This window comes from Siphateles boraxobius, unplaced genomic scaffold (assembly GCF_051911475.1).
Source record: "Siphateles boraxobius isolate OS27281-9 unplaced genomic scaffold, OSU_SipBor_1 272, whole genome shotgun sequence".
Taxonomy (NCBI): domain Eukaryota; kingdom Metazoa; phylum Chordata; class Actinopteri; order Cypriniformes; family Leuciscidae; genus Siphateles; species Siphateles boraxobius.
Genome location: NW_027508890.1, coordinates 50,564 through 68,305, shown reverse-complemented (window position 1 = coordinate 68,305; position 17,742 = coordinate 50,564). Strand labels below are relative to the sequence as shown.

The 17,742-nt window shown below is 38.8% G+C and overlaps 1 protein-coding gene across 1 annotated transcript; it reads left to right on the top strand.

Annotated features, from left to right (window-relative positions):
* Positions 1–8,190: 8,190 nt before the first annotated feature.
* On the top strand, positions 8,191–12,755 carry LOC143753098 (cystatin-B-like). The gene is made up of 3 exons (XM_077245631.1): positions 8,191–8,364; positions 8,711–8,800; positions 9,211–12,755. The coding sequence occupies exons 1-3, from the start codon at positions 8,284–8,286 to the stop codon at positions 9,349–9,351; spliced, it is 312 nt and encodes a 103-aa protein (XP_077101746.1). The 5' UTR covers positions 8,191–8,283; the 3' UTR covers positions 9,352–12,755.
* Positions 12,756–17,742: the final 4,987 nt, after the last annotated feature.

Below are 17,742 nucleotides of genomic sequence, written 5' to 3'. Positions count from 1 at the left end.
AACAGTCGCTGGGATTATTCGTTTTCTTCTCCACTACATTTTCAAAGGCTCTAATGAAGGATTTATATTGAAGAGGGTCTCCATCAAAAACTTGCAGATTTCTTGGAGGAAGAACAGAGGATATATTTTGCTGAACCAACAGTGCAGTGATTTCGTTTTGTTTTTGCATAATGCCCACCATGTCATTTTTGTTGTTACCGCTTTGAGTTTGAGAGTTTAACATATGTCCCATTTGACGTCCATTTGCAGTCTGTACTTCTTGATACGGAGCTTCTGGCCCAAACGGCCTTCCATACATTTGCTCAGCAAATCCTTGTCTTGGCCTAACAACTGTTGCAGGATCAGGTACAGCAAGAACATCATTTTCATGTGGGACAAAAGCTTTGACAAGAGGATCTAAACCGATGGATCTTTGAGCTTTGCTCCTCTCCAAATAAGAGTTCATTCCATCAGATCGTCTTGAACCGCACTGTGATGAATTAATTTCAAAAACTTGAAGCCTTGCAGTTGTAGCTGCCAAATCTGTTTCAAGCGCTAATTGCTCTTTTTCTCTACGAAGCCTTTCCTCCTGCGCTTCTATATGATGTTTCCTTTTTAAAGCTTCGGAGCGTTTAAGAAGAGCTGCTCTCTCGGCCTCCGCATTAATGCGCGCCGTGGATGTTGCAGAAATCTTTGATATGCCGGTGGTGCGTGATTTTACAGAACTTGCTCCTACACTTGAGACGTTAGAAATACTGTCTTCAGGTTGTATTCCATCGTCAACACATCCTGCGTCGATAGGTTCTTTTGGCTGCGAGTATGGATAACCAGCTTTAGACAGCCACTCCTTCACATCTTCAACAAATGCATGACATGATTTCATCTTCTCCTCAAAGGTTTTAGTTTTAGTGGTGAGTATTTCATCATCTGGTAGAGGCAATTCCATAAATGTTTCATGTATATCGAGTGCTTCTTCATAACACTTAATGAACAAAGCGAGCTGAGTGTTCACCACGTCGGCATTTTCAGTTAATTCCATTAAGGCACGGATTTTATCCATAAGCTTCTTAGCCTGGTTAGTTTTTGCAGTGCGTTTTTCTTGACAAGTTTGTATGTAAAAGCACATTCCTTTAGAAGTCAATTTGATTGACCGCTTTGATTCCGGCCTCTCCACATCAGTCATTTTGTTGCAAACTTGTAGCCTAATTGTTGACAATATCAGTGAATGTTCACAATCGGGCAACAAGGTTAGCAAAGATGGCGATCTTTATCGAAACAACTTTGTTTTATACAACAAATCCTCTTCATCCACACAAGCACACACAGCACTGGCTTTACCCTTTTATGAATGTATAGGCCACCCAGTGGGTTGATAATTCAACAAGCGCACAGCCAATTAAAGCAGTTCAAGATCACGTACCTCTTCATGAAACCGTTTTCCTATACGGCATTTCTTGCAGTACATACCAACTGGAGATTTCTTAGCTCGGGCAAGGCCTCTGTCTCATGCCAGCAGATAATCCATAAATGGTAAATAAAACAATCCATACTGATTTTCCATCGGGTATCCCAATAATATCCGAAGCTAATTCCAAGGAAAGTTCTTCTTCTTTCTTTAATCAATGAGCGGGTTTTTTACTTGTTGTAGTGGCCGTTTGTCAACAAACAAAAGGAAATTAAACTTAAATCAAACCTTCAAACGACAACTTCTAGCACTCTGGGCAGGTGATGTACGCAGGCAAGAAATAAATCAAATTCAAGGCTGGATTCAGGGTTTGTGGGTGGTTTATTTGATCCAACTGAGCAAGCAATACAGCATCTCTCGCGCTGGTAAAAAACCATGTGCCCATCACCCAGGTGCTACAGGCCACCTCCTACTTCCTACCTATATTTACCCTCACCTGTGCCCAATACTGCCCTCAGGTGTCTAAATCAACATTGCAATTATTAAACTAACCAAAAATAAAGACTAAACATATAAATAAAAACAATTAACTAAACAAACAAACAAAAGAACATTACCAAAATATATATTACTAATGTGAACAAAATAATAATAATAAACAAATTAATTAACAAAATTACCACTACTGAAAGCAAACTAATGTAGCTCCAACAGTACGATTTTCTTAGATGGACTCGATAACGGCAGTACTGGCACAAACATATCGTTAATCGTAATTCCGCGTTCAACCAAACCATCAACCATCTGAACATCGGCAAGAAAAACAACAACAATTTGTTCATCCTTGAAGCTGACTTGATATTTAACCCACCAACCTGTTCGCTGACTGCAACCACCACATCTTCCACAGATATTGAATCATCAGGTGTGCATTTCAAACCGTGTCTAAGAGTCAAGCGTGAGAAATCTCCGCTTGACCCCATTTATCTAGGTTTGCCGACCTCAGTCGGCGTTCAAAAATAAGTTTGTTAAATAAACTAAACTCTTTAACGAAATCTTATAAAAAAGAAAACGAAAAAACAAGATTAAAGTAAACAAACTCTCATGTGCTCCCGAACTCTAATTCTTCCCACTACCCACAATCCCTAGCGAGAGAGAGAGAGAGAGACCCAAGAAAGGGACCCAGAGAGTCAGAAGAGAGCAGAGCATAGAAAAAGACAGAGCATAGAAAGAGTCCCCTTTTATCCTTTCTCTGACCATGTGACTATAACCCAAATGTGAGACATTTAAACTGACCAATCAGATAAATACAACTTCCCCCAACGTAAAAAAGGTGGGACAATTTCATAGACCCCCGAAGTACACCCAGTTTGGCCTTGAGTCTTATCAGCAGTCAGCACCCCTGTGTCTTTAGGAATTCCAAATGTTCCTTGTGGAAGAAAGAGGGGGTGGAAAACAATAAAACAAATGTCTTTGTTATTTTATTTAAGCAGGAAAATCAATCCTTACAGCAGTATGCAGATGAATACACCAATCAGCCTCAGAACAGGTCTCAGTAAAATCTACTACTAATCTGGGCCCGGTTCCCCGATAACGCTCAATCTTAGCGCGCTAAGAAGACTCGAAAATATATATTATACCAAAGTTGTTTATGTGTGTTCCCCGAAGTGTCCCTTAGGAAGCTTCTTAAGACGCTGCCTCTTACGTTCGACGTTACAAAGGCGCTGTCCCAAGTGAAGGTGCTGAATTAGTTGGCATCGATTGCTCAGGAATCGATTTTCCAATTCACGCGAAGGAGCAATACGGCGTTAAGAAAGACAACACGTTCTATGCAAATGAAACATTCCTCAAATTATTCCAGTAACATTTATTTTAACATAGTTTAAGTTATCAGTAAAATATAGACTATTAATTAAATTATCAAATTGTCAGTATATGTTCACACGATATGTTGTGACGGGTAGACGAACCGGGTATCCCTCGCTAATCATCCACCCTCCTTATCCCGTTGTGCCACTTGTGCCGCTTGACATGGGTTTAACGACTTCCAAAAATTATGTAATACACTTTTATATTAATGGTAAGGTACTTTACAATCAGAATTGATTGGCAAGCAGCTGCAGTTACTTACTACAGTTGTTTAATGCGGTAGGCCTATTGATTGCCATTGGTCTACATGAACAGAGAGAGAGAGTTAGATACAGAATATGGTGGTAAGCGCAGGTCTGAGAAGGTCCAGCAGCTGCATAATGAGTTGTCTTGGGAGGCGAATTTTTTTTTAATATAGCCACGTCAGGCAAAATGTCAAAAGGGCTTAAGTTTTGCCGAATAAAAAAATTGACATCCGTGGACTAAACGGCTCCGCGGCCGGCGCCGTCTTTGATTCAATACAAGGACATGTTGGATCGCTGCCATAGTTGATCGCTTACTGGACGCCACCATGCTTACCCATTTATAGATCTTAGCCATTTAGAGCTAAATTGTTTGCCAGATTTTAATTATCAAAAGTGATTGCCAATTTAAATGCTTTAGTGACATTGCGAAATAGCCTAGGCTAATTACCACCATATTAGTTCTGATACCAAATAAAGTCAACTTCATAAATAGGCCTGTATCCATTGCAAACATATTTTATTATTAGTCTTAAAATGTCCATAACATAAAATCATTGTTGAGCCACAACATTGTCAACATACCATAGTTTGACTTGTACTGCGCTGCGCTGATTTCTAAAGACTGCTGCACAGTGGCGGCGACTAGCGTCTTGAGCTCAAACAACGCTAAGAGAGAGCTTACGAATGGTCCAGACCAACCTTACGAAAGTGTGACTTACAGAAGATATACTTAGCGTACGAACGTGTCGGGAATCGTGCCATCAGGTTAAGAGAGAGGTTAAGGAATAGGTTAAGAACTAGGCTACTTAGCGATAAGAACGTTTTGGGGAACCGGGCCCAGGAGTTTTGGTGCGAATGGCAGGATAAATTGAACATTGTGCATAAAGTGATTTAAATGTTCATACATTTCATATGTAAATTGTTCTGTTCATGTATAACTTACATGTTTGAGCCTGTAATGTTTAAATACAACCCATATAGAAGCAAAACTTTTTCCCCTCAGATCCTGACTTGCTCTGTGCAAAAGGACAAGAGTGATTCAGCTAAAGATCTTACACAGCTTACATATCACACCTTATTAATTCAGTTTATTCTCATCTCTTCTTCAAATGCAGGAGATTACACCGGTTGTTTATGAGACCGTCACATAATAAAGCTGTTGAATTGAGTCACATATTGTAATTTAAAGTCACATGTAAATTAAAAAGCCTTTTGTAAAAAAAGACTTTTTTACTTGTTAACTATTCGTAAAAAAAAAAAAAACAATTGATAGCTTGGATTAGTGATAATGGTATAATTTTTTTTTTTTTTTTCCTGTCATTTTTTGTTGGTTCAATTGTATTTTTCATTTTTTTTTATATATACATCTATTTATATTGTGTTGTCATACTTGATTTTTGTATTATTTATTGTTCCCCCTTTACTATGTCTCAGGCAGTGTTTGCTGTGGTGAAATGTGTTGAACTTAAAAATATTATTTAAAAAATAAATATTTTGAGCAATGTTTTTTAGAGGTTTACTCTAAGTATTGTTAGGAAATTATTGATATTTTTCTTTCATCTTTTTTTTACTTTTTTAAGGATCTGCTTGAAGATTGGGACAAAATGTTCCTAAACATAAAGTCCCAAATTGCATTTTTTTTTACCTGTAAAGCCTGTGATTATGTGAACTGAAAGCTGTTTATGAGACGTCATGCGGCTGTTTTCAGTATCTTCAGTTTTATATTTTTCTTTGGAGTTGCATTTGCCAGTTGACATCATGGTTGACATGTAGGCCTACAGTGTCACGGATGATGGATTTCAAAATGTTTCTGATGAAACTTCACTGAAGCGCAGCCCACACAAAATGCATATGTTGTGAAATATATGTCAAAACGTTTTTGCTTTGTTTTTCTGGAAAAACAAGAAAACCTATATATATATATATATATATATATATATATAGATGTATTCATTCACTTTGGTTGTAACGTACGGACAGAGGCGGTCGGATCCATGTGCAGAAATTTATTATAACTTGAACATAAACAGAAATAAACCAGGTACACAAATAAACAAGGGCAATCCAATAACTCATGGTGTAAACAGGCGTAGGTCGAGACAGGCAGCACAGGTTCGCAAACAGTCCAGGATACAGGCAAAGGTCGAGAGTCCAGGGAAACGGAGAAACAGAACAGGGAATAACGCTCAGAAATGCACGCTTATGGTGCGTTCACACCGGACGCGAATAGCGCGTCAGGCGCGAGTGATTTCAATGTTAAGTCAATGCAAAGACGCACTCCACTTTATTCCTATGGGTGACGTCACGCGACTTTAACGCGCCCGCAAAGCATCCCGGGAAGGCGGTGCTTCATTGTGAAAAATGCTGCGCGTCAAAAAGCTGGCCGATGCCCATCTTTATGCAAATGAATCCGTCAAACGCGACGCGTCTATCCAATAGAAGTAGTCTCTCGAGGGGCCTTTGTTCTAGACTGGCCGCTGGGTCAAAACCACGCCCATAGCTGTAAAGTTGAGGAACGCCCATCAACTTACAAATGTGGAGAGGCGTGCGACACCACGCTTCAGTCGTGTCGCAAAAGTGGATCAGTACCGTAAATCATTCGCGCGTAACGTGCTTAACGCGCCATACGCTCAATTCGCGCCATTCGCGCGAACGAGGCGTATTCGCGTCTGCCGCGCTCTACGCCTCATTCGCGCCGCAGGAATTTTTTACGCGCGTAACGCGTCTTTGCATTGACTTAACAGTACTGATCCACTTTTGCGACACGACTGAAGCGTGGTGTCGCACGCCTCTCCACATTTGTTAGTTGATGGGCGTTCCTCAAGTTTACCGCTATGGGCGTGGTTTTGACCCAGCAGCCAGTCTAGAACAAAGGCCCCTCGAGAGACTACTTCTATTGGATAGACGCGTCGCGTTTGACGGATTCATTTGCATAAAGATGGGCATCGGCCAGCTTTTTGACGCGCAGCATTTTTCACAATGAAGCGCCGCCTTCCCGGGATGCTTTGCGGGCGCGTTAAAGTCGCGTGACGTCACCCATAGGAATAAAGTGGAGTGCGGCGCGACTGAAGTGTCGCACGGACAAGTGGATCAGTACCGTTAACATACATTGAAATCACTCGCGCCTGACGCGCTATTCGCGTCCGGTGTGAACGCACCATTAGGCAAGGCAAGTTTATTTATATAGCACATTTCATACACTGTGGCAATTCAAAATTCTTTACATAGAAAGGAATTAAAATAATCACACTATGGCAATTCAAAGAGCTTTGCATAGAAAATAAACACAAAATAAAAGCAAGGGAAATTAAAAAAGTTATGAAAGGAATTAAGAGATAAATGATACAGTCATAAAATGATTTTTTTGAAACAGTCCTAACATTATTATTTATATGAATGCTGCGTTCGTCACCGTCAATGATTCACACTGATAATAATGTGCCAGTTTGTTTCATTTGTACATTGATTATTTATTCTACGGCAACAACAACATAGTCATGTGTGTGTAAACAATTTCATCTATACCACGAATTTAATTTCTCGTGTCATTTATACGCTAAAAATAGTTTTTGCGTGTATATGATACGCACTTTATGGCGTGTAAGACGCACTCACACCCTAATCCTACCCAAGGGGTTTACAGTGCGTAGCATATGCACGCAAAAACCATTTTTGGCGTATATATGGAGAAATTAAATTCGTGGTATAGATACGCACTTTTACGCATATTAGAATTATTTCTGAAGCATCTGAAACATTTCTCAAATTATAACATCTTGTACTCTTAAAAATAAAGCTTCCAAAATGTTTTTTTTTACAGCGATGCCGGATAGAAGAACTATTTTTGTTTAGTGAACAGTTTTTAAAAGAACCTTCTTTTAGAGTGAAAAACATTTAAAAAAAATCTTTTAAAAAAATCCACTATAAATAACTTTTTGTTAATAGAAAGGTTCATGGATGTTCAAGTTTCTTCATGAACCATCGATGCCAATAAAGAAGCTTTATTTTGAAGAGTAAAGCGCTCATGTTGACAGAGATCATGCAAACCACATTTGTATTTGATAATGACATTTAAGCGAGAAGACATGATCAGATGATCCGCACACATACTGTATCTGTACACAAAAACACATTTTTTAATGTTTTTCTTTTCTTACTCTAAAAATTTGTACTCTGTAGAAGATACTGATTATTTAAAAAAAAAAAAAATTTATTCATCAATTCTTTGAAGACTGGAGTAATGATGGTGAACTTTCAGCTATTATCACAGGAATAAATTACATTTTACAAAATATTCAAATAGAAAACATGTTATCTCAGATTCTCTAAACTGTTAAACATTGCTCTGTATTTTGTTAACTAAATTAAAAAAAAACATTATCCTTTTGTGGGTCAATTTTAAAGGGATAGTTCGTTCAAAAATAACAATTCTGTCGCACTCATGTTGTTTCAAAGTTGTGTGACTCATTCTTCTCTGGAACATATTTTGAAAAATGCGTCAGTTATGTTGTTTGTACATACAATGGAAGTCAATCAGCACCAATATTAGTTTAAATGGTTCCCAATGTTCTTCAGAGTATCTTCTTTTCTGTTTCACAGGAACTGAATATTACACAACACCCCAAAGAGAAACTCCGCCTATTCATTCACTCCCTTTGATGTGAACACATGGAATTACAATGTGACGTCATGCGATTTTGGCAGCATAAATAGTGGATCAGAATCAATCTGTGAGACAAACTGCCTGATAATACAGTTTATTATCCAGATTTGATCACCAGCACAATGACTGATGCAAAGCAAATTTTGGGAGGATGGAGCACAGAGGAGCCTGTCAATGCAGATGTGGAGAACATCTGCACTGAGGTAAGAGACAGAAAATCACTCTTGTAGTAAATGTGTTTTTGTTAAAACACAGCCAAGTAAAATTATCTATTTTGATGCTGTAAAATGTGTTATTTAAAAAAAAAATGTTTTCCTTTTCACTTCAAATCACAAAACATTTCACTTGAGTTTTATGATATCTGACTGATAGACGTACCTCCCTAGAGACCAATAAACGAAATCTTTTTAAAATAATAATTTAGATCAATATGTCCCAAAACGCCGGATCCGTCTGGACGAAACGCCGATCCGATAAAAAAATTTGTACGTATACAGCTAAACGCGTCTCCGTGCGGACAGGGCCTAAAATGTGTATTTGTTTATTCAGGCAGGGAAGCAGGCTGGAGTCCATTTTGATGTTTGCATTCCTAAAACCTTCAGGCATCAGATTGTGGCAGGAAAAAACTATCTGGTCAAGGTAAATGAGTGTTTTGTATTGTTTCACAGAAATACTTTCAGCAAAATTTGTATGTTTCTAATATCAACAAGCGAACTATGGCAGACAGTGTGTCCTAAACGGGTGTGATGTGTCATTTTTCCGTCCTCTCTGAAAGATACAATTTCTTCACTGTAAAAAACTTCACTGTATAAAGTTTCTCTGCATTTGTATAACAGAAAACTTTTCTCAACTGTGTAGCGTTGCTGGACACTCAAATCTAGTTTGCAATGGTCACTGTAGCAGAACTCGTAGAAATATGTTCGCGGTGTCATGGATCAATGTGAACAGACTACAGTTTTACGTGGAAGAGATCACATAAATGCATGTGTATTCTCTCTCTCTCTCTCTCTCTCTCTCTCTCTCTCTCTCTCTCTCTCTCTCTCTCTCAGGTGAAGGTCGGAGTAGAGAAGTACCTTCATGTGATGATATTTCAAGCTCTCTCCTGCCATGGAGAGAAACTGACTGTGCTCGGAGTCCAGTACCCTAAAACCGCCAGTGACCCTCTGGAACCCTTTAAAATTAAACACTAACCGACCGCATGCAGAAAATAGTTTGTATGATATAATAACAGACACACAATGAGCTGCCATACTGTAGCCTATAGAGGAACTGTGAAAACTGTTTTATTCCTCAGTAAACTCAATATTCAAACCCTCAGTGCCTGTGTCAGTGTGTTTATGTGAACAACACCAAATTCACTTTACTTTACTACAATTGTTTTATGCTGAAATAATAATCTCAAAAACAGTTAAAATTTCTCATTCCATATCTTTAAAAACAAAAAGTAAAATAAAATACTGTAAAATGGCATTCATTTTTCAGATGAATTAAATAAATCAAAAACTTGTGCACCACACGCGGCTATTGACTGATGAACAGGTAATACTTGATTTTTCAAAAGTGTGTTGTAACGCAAGCGTTACTGAACATGTACCGAGTAAAATATGACTGGAAATTGATTAGTAATGCCTTACATTACTGCGTTACAGCAAAAAGTAATATGTTACTGTAATGCATTACTTTTGTAACGCGTTACTCCCAACACCGGTGCTAATTAGATGATGAACGTTTATGTTGCTACACAATTAGGCTGCAAATATAGTGGGCTTTAAATTGCTGCATCAACATTTATGAAGTCCCACATTTCAAACTATAACCATAAACAATGTCAAACTTTGCTGCTAAATTAATATGCATTCACATGTCAATCTCACGAATTAGCTCTTATTCATACGTTATTTGTGTACTCATTTAGGGTCATTTTACTGGAAGCAACACTCACGAAAATTCGTGGCTGTACAGGAGGTTGATCTCCAAGCTATGCAACAAAAGAGGCGGAGAATCTCGTAAGAATCTCGTTATAAGTCTAGGGGGAGGGTCACCCAACTTTTGTAGGCCCTATGCATGAAAACAGCAAAATTTCAAAGTGGCTTGTTTGGTGCATATTTTTTATTTTTTTCATAAAAACAATGTCAGGTGTCAGGTAGCCTAGGTCTCGTACAATTAGGCATCAGACGAAACGGCATCAGACAAAAAGGCATCAGACAAAACAGCCTCAGACACAAAGGCATCAGACATAACGGCATCGGACAAAACGGACTCAGGTGGAGTTTAGAGGTTCGCATTGCCCCGCCCCATGTGACGTCACATGTACGCGGTTTAGGGCTGGGTTTCCCAAAAGCATCGTAAGCCTAAGAAGTTCGTAAAAACGATCGTACGACTGATCTTAATGGTCTGTTTCCCAAAAGCATCGTAACTTAAATAGCACTTGAAAATCTTCGTAGAACTACGAGTGCTCTGGAGTAATCGTTAATCCCCAAGTGCATCGTAAGAAGACAGATTTATGAGGTCTCCTGCAGGACAACCGGCAGATTACACTTTTTTATCTAGATTTAACAGATTACACTGCAACGTGAGTATAATATAAGGTTTTGATTGTACTTTATTGTACACTTTATTGTACTCGTGTTTTGTTTTAATGAATTTATATATAAAATAATTAAAAAGGGAACAAAAAATAGAAATACACAAATTAAATGAATGAACAAAAAAATCATACAATAAGTAATGTGGGAAATATGCTTTAAAGACTGGGCAAAATACAAATAAATTTAAAAAAAATCTGTCAATGACTTGCTGACGTGCACGAAAACCAGCCATGTATTGGGCATTTCTTGCGGACTGATCTTTGAACACCGGTTGCAGTGAGTTTGCAATGTCCTCCCAGATGTTTTGTTTTTCCTTATTTGTATGGTGTCATTTAAATCTGTTAAAAATAAAATCTTTGTTTCGCTCTATCTCCTCTAAAAGGACATTTAATTGAATCTTTTTGAAAGGTATCTTCTCTTGTTTTTTTTTTGTTTTTTGTTCAGCCATTTTGTCAGTGCCTCCGCCTGTATAGGTGCTTCATATAGGCCTAGACTTGTCTTAATTTCTAATCCACAACAAATGACGATTATTAGGTTAAACGTTCAGAATATGATTCCATATAAGGTTATATTCCAGCACTTCCCGAATGGACAGCAACGCTTAAGTAGCACGTAGAACGCGTTCTCTTCTCGCGCGTTTATGTTAAGTGCATTAGTAACCTTGCACTCTTAAAAGCTAAGTTATCGGGAAACCCGATATCGTTATCGATCGTTATCGGGAAACCCGATCGTTATCGGGAAACCCGGCCCAGATCAGATACAACAACAGCTGATGGAGGAGATAACCCGTCATGATATATTTATATATGTGCTTTCATCAAATGTTACACTAATTACGTTGTATACAGAAGAGAACATGCATTTCGGGAGTTTTATTTGCACGTTTAAAAAGTTAGATGACATTTCAACTAGCTAGCTTGTATGTTGGCAAACTGATAGTTTTCACGATCGTGAAGTTAAAGCCTTCTTTCGAGCTATTAGACTGCTTGATTTAACATTGCTGTAAACATTTTTTTGAAAAATAGATATATTTTTCATGTCTGTGAGCCATACACTGAGTTTAACTTTATGATGAGATGCGCTCCAGTTCACTGCAATGCAAGTGACACACCGGCGCCTCCATAATGATTATAATTGTCTGCTATATTTGCCTCTTATTTATTAAATCCAGGCAATTGGTTGATAAAAAATGATTAAAATTAAGATACAATTTATTCAAAACGAAATTCACTTTCTACAAAACAAAACTTAATGAAGTGGTCAAAATCATGTCTTACCCATATATTGCGCATCCTATCTTACTCATGCTGTTCACTTTTTCATAATCAACATGGAAAAAAAAATAACATTCTAATATTTTAACAAATATGAAACTAAATGCGCTTATTTAGTAGCCCTCTATTGCTGCACATTCATTTAATTCTGAATTTTGCACATACGTTTAAAGGCATTTGTTTGTGTAAAAAATATCTGTCACATTTATCAAGTTCACGGTTAATTGTACGTGCATGTATTAATCTTTATGATACTAAAATCATAATAAAGTAGGCTATACTACAAAAAATCAGATGAGAATATTAACGCAACGCGTTTAATTAAATGTTTAGCATTTTCCTCCCATAGAAAACCATTATAAAACGCATAATAATGCAGATTAGAATGCCCCCTTATTATGTCGAAAAATAGCAAGTTATTATGTCGAAATAACAAGATATTATGTCGAAATATGTCTGAGGCTGTTTTGTCTGATGCCGTTTCGTACGATGCCTTTGCAACATTTCACATTTTTATTTTTTGTATATATTTTATAGTTTCACATGATTTTATAATTGTATTAATTGGTTTTTAATACAATTACAGTTAAAAATACAGACACTATATATGTTTGATTACTGTATTATGTTTAATACAGACAGTATCTCTTCAGTTTAAACCATAAACGCATGCTGTCCACTCAAGTGGACATCTGAAAATCTCTTTGAAAAATGTGTTAAAAAAAAAGAAAATTTCAAATATTGTTTTTCATGCCCTAAGAGCAATAAAAACACAAAGGAAAAAAAATCCTGACTGAGGTTATCATAATTCATGCATGAAAGGGTTAAAGCAGAGCTTTTCTCAAAGCGGTGAGTGTTTGAGTCTCACCGGCACCGTCATAATAATGTGCGGGAAAAACACTCTGATGAACCATTTCATTTCATTGTCATCCCTTCATTTTGTAGAAAATTTAGTTGTGAATGTGACAGGTTGAGATACTCTAATATTTGTTTTGGCTCATTAGATCTCAAATGGGAATTCACGAGCTGTGTTTACAATAATATCGCAGTTGATGATATCCTCAGCCTGTTCCTGTTTATTCATGTCACTATACTACTTAATTATTTGTTAGGTTTAAATGGGAGGGCTGTATAGTGCGCAGTTTGATATTCATTGTCAATATATCACTTTCGGTTTCAACGTGTTCAACTCGCTCGGTCCATTTATGGTGACAAAATGATATGGCATAAAAACAAACAAAGTGTATCATAAACAATGCAATATTTATTGAGTCTTTGCCAAAGACACATTTGATGAATACATTTTTGGTCTCTGCTGTAATTTTAACAGTCAAGTGGAGTATAAATTCATAATCATAGTCTTAGGTCCTGAAATAAGCATTATTCCTCTGTTGTCAAGTTTTATGCTCGACTCTTGCTCGCAGATCTTCCCGCTGACGCCACTCGTTGAATCCTCCAGCGTAATGACGGGCCCTGAGAGGAAACACACACGGATACCTGACTTTTGTCATCTGTGAGTCAGTGAGGATGAATCCAATGAATGATCATGACTTGCTTAGGTTTTTCTGATTACCGGATGAGGATTTAAATCATAAAAATTATTTAATAGCAATATTTACAGCGCATTTTCTAGCCAATTAAATAATTAATGCATTATATTCATAAAACCATTTCTACATAAAAAAAACAGTCATATAACTAATGTCACTACCTATAAAAACAAAACAAATAGAAAATGCAAGAAAGCATAGGAAAAATAAATGTTGACATATGAAGGACACCAAATCATAGAGGGAAACTCTCTTAAATGAACCCATAATATCATATTTGCTTTGCAAAATATAATATCATAAACATGATCAAAACTTTTCTGAAAAACCATCTGTACTCGATCTACTACATGCCTTCTGTCGTCTGATAGATAGTTTACACTTTTTAGCAAGTAAAAGACCTTTTTTTACAATTGTGCAAACGTCCCCCTTCAGCTTGTGGTTCACAAGGTCTTTTTGCTGTGAAATCTTTCATTTTTATAAAGTAAACGTAAGAATAACTTTGATATTGTTATAGTAATATTTGAACAATTAGTGCACTGTAGCAGTTTAGGTTTACTTGATTATCATACATAATTTATTAGAAAAATCATGTTAAAATGTGAGTCTCAAATATGATCATCAGGCTTTTGAGGAACGTTTATTTGCTCATCTCTCAGTCATCTTTGTGTTTGCATTGAATTATGTGTTTTAAAACTACAGAGTGTTGTAAACCTTGTTCTTCTTAAGTGTAGGAGACTTAGAAGCGAAGACCAGGAGACGTTGGGGGTCAGCTCAAGTAATTGAAGGTAACAGACGAGCAGGTTATGCAGTAACGTCCACCACGGAAGTGTTAGCTTCAGGACGTCTTCCAGATCATTTTTCAGCTCAAGCTGCAGAACTAGTAGCCCTAACAAGAGCATGCACGCTAGCTTCAGGATCAGTTGCTAATATCTACACAGATTCCAGATATGCTTTTGGGGTAATTCATGATTTTGGTGTCATTTGGCAAACCAGACAGTTTCTAACTTCTGCTGGATCCCCCATTAAGCATGCTGAATTAGTGAAAGATCTAATGTTTTCCATGAAACTTCCAAAGAAATTAGCAGTGATAAAAGTGAAAGCACATCTCACAACTAATACTACGGAAGCTAAAGGTAATGCTCTTGCTGATATAGCAGCTAAACAGGCTTGTTTCTATGCAACTGTACAAGTGTGTTCAGGTAGTGCAGCACAGAAGACAATTATGCCTCCTGAATCAATAATTGATCTGTACAAAGACGTTCCTCTGTATGAAGCATGGACATGGTTAGACAAAGGAGCCACAGTGGATTCATCCGGGTGCTGGACCAAAGGGGAAAAGTATGTTGCTCCCGAATCACTGTTGCCATATTTGGCTCAACAAATACACAATTTGGGTCACAGTGGTCCAGCAACGATGAATCACAGGTTCTCAAATCAGTGGTGGAATCCAAAATTCAGAAATGTAGCCACAGAAACAGCCAAGAGGTGTGTTACATGTCAGAAAAATAATGATGTACCAGCAGCCACTACACCAGCAGCACATACCCCAGCCCCACCAGGACCATTTCGTCACCTACATTTACATTTACATTTACATTTAGTCATTTAGCAGACGCTTTTATCCAAAGCGACTTACATTTGAGGATTAAACCAAGCGAGTCATCATGGAGAGGCAAAAACAACGCAAGAAGTGCTCAGAATACAAAGTTCAAACATTGCTCAGAGTAGCATAAACCAGACAAGCGAAGATTTCAAGAAAAAGTTTTTTTTTTTTTTCTTATGTTAAGTGCTCACGGAAGACATGAGTTTTCAGTTGTCTTTTGAATGCTGTCAGGGATTCTGCATTCCGGACGAGGGTGGGTAGGTCATTCCACCAGCATGGAACCGTGAATGAGAATGTTCTGGACAGTGATTTTGTGCCTCGCTGTGAAGGCACCACGAGCCGTCGCTCCTTGGCCGATCGTAGGCTTCTGGTAGGGATGTAGACCCGTAGGAGCGAGTGAAAGTAGGAGGGAGCTGAGCCGGTGGACAATCTGTAAGCAAGTGTCAGCGCCTTGAACTTGATTCGAGCAGCGAGTGGTAGCCAATGCAGGGAGATGAACAGCGGAGTGACGTGGGCCCTTTTGGGCTCGTTGAAGACAAGACGAGCAGCAGCATTCTGGATCATTTGTAAGGGTTTAGTTGCACATGATGGAAGACCAGCTAGAAGAGCATTGCAGTAATCAAGCCTAGAAATAACCAGGGCCTGGACAAGAAGTTGTGTTGCATGCTCAGTTAGGAAAGGCCTGATCTTCCTGATGTTGTGCATTGCAAACCTGCATGATCGAGCTGTCTTTGAAATGTGGTCTGTGAAGGTTAGCTGGTCATCAAAGATTACTCCAAGATTTCTGACTGACCTTGATGGGGTGATTGAGGATGAGTCTAGCTGGATAGTGAAGTCGTGCTGTAGAGACGGATTGGCAGGGAGAACGAGAAGCTCAGTCTTTGCCAGATTGAGCTGCAGGTGATGTTCCTTCATCCATGCCCAAATGTCTGCCAGACAGCTAGAGATACGTGCAGCTACTGTGGGATCGTCTGGTTGAAATGAGAGGTAGAGCTGGGTGTCATCAGCATAGCAATGGTAAGAGAAACCATGTGCCTGTATGATGGGTCCCAGTGATGTGGTGTAAATGGAGAAGAGGAGGGGTCCAAGGACTGACCCCTGGGGAACCCCTGTGGTCAGTCGATGTGCTTTGGATACCTCGCCTCTCCATGCGACCCTGAATGACCTACCTGTGAGATAGGACTCAAACCAGTGGAGGGAAGATCCAGTGATCCAGTGATCCACCTGCAAGTTGATTACATATCATTGCCTCGTTGTAAGGGAAAAACTGATGTTTTGGTAGTAATAGATAAGTTCTCAAGATGGGTAGAAGCTTATCCAACAGGGCGTGCTACAGCTGCACATACTGCTAAATGTCTTGTCACTGATTTCATTCCCAGATGGGGATTACCAGATTGCATTGACTCAGATCAAGGTACACACTTCACAGGACAGGTAGTCAAGGAAGTGTCTAGAATTTTGAAGATTAAGTGGAATCTTCACTGTCCATGCAGGCCACAAGCATCAGGACAGGTTGAACGATCGAACAGAACAATCAAAACCAGACTAAGCAAAATGCATCAGGAAGGGGTACCATGGGTCGAAGCACTGCCAGCAGTACTGTGTAGTATGAGAGCATCACCTAACAGAACAGTAGGACTGAGCCCTCATGAGATTATTACTGGACGCCCCATGCAGATGTCAGGTGTGATTGATCTTAGAAATGCTGATGAACACATTGCCTCAGATGCCCTGATTGCTTACTGTGAAAACCTAACAAAGGCGGTACAGAGTGCCAGAGGGAGAGTTGAGTCATGTTGGCAGACTCCACCAGAAGGTGGACACACAATCATCCCAGGTCAATGGGTCATGATAAAGTCATTCAGGAAAAAGCCATTAGACCCTAAGTGGCATGGACCACATCAAGTGATGTTGATTACAGCAGCTGCAGTATTGTGTCAGGGAAGGAAAACCTGGACTCACGTATCACACTGTAAAGTTGTTCCCCCTCCAACAGGGATAGGATAGGACACGAACCAGTGGGGAGCCGAGGGAAGAACCGATTGCAACAGGCGTCGGAGGCCAACCCTTTGGTGAAGAATCCCTCATAGGCCTTCCCATCCATTAATCCATCCTCACCTCACTGCGTTCTTTAGGTGTCATAATTAAGAAATAGGGAAAGAAGGAACAACAATAGCAGACTCGGAAAATTTACCACCCTAGTGTTTGAACCAATACTGCTCTACTGTTTAGCAGACTCAGAAAAAGTTTACAACCATAGTGTTTGAACAAATACTGCCCTACTGTCTAGCAGACTCGGAAAAGTTTACAACCCTAGTGTTTGAACAAATACTGCTCTCCTGTCTTTTGTTTTCTGTCTTCCTCTGTGCAGATACCACTTGATGGCTGTCCCGAAACCCATACGCACCGACCTCTTCACCTGCGTATGAAGACACCACTTCCAGAAAACAACGAGACCTACTGCCGAGCCAACTATCACAAAAGGATATAGTATTATCCTTTTTATCCTTATTATTATAGATATAAAATAGTATTTTAACTGAGAAAGATGCACACACTGTTT

Bases quoted from the DNA above. Each gene is read 5' to 3' on its own strand.
- LOC143753098 (XM_077245631.1), top strand. From the start codon at position 8,284: ATGACTGATGCAAAGCAAATTTTGGGAGGATGGAGCACAGAGGAGCCT. The intron at 8,365-8,710 runs GTAAGAGACAGA...TTGTTTATTCAG, and splicing joins TGGAGAACATCTGCACTGAG to GCAGGGAAGCAGGCTGGAGT. The intron at 8,801-9,210 runs GTAAATGAGTGT...TCTCTCTCTCAG, and splicing joins GAAAAAACTATCTGGTCAAG to GTGAAGGTCGGAGTAGAGAA.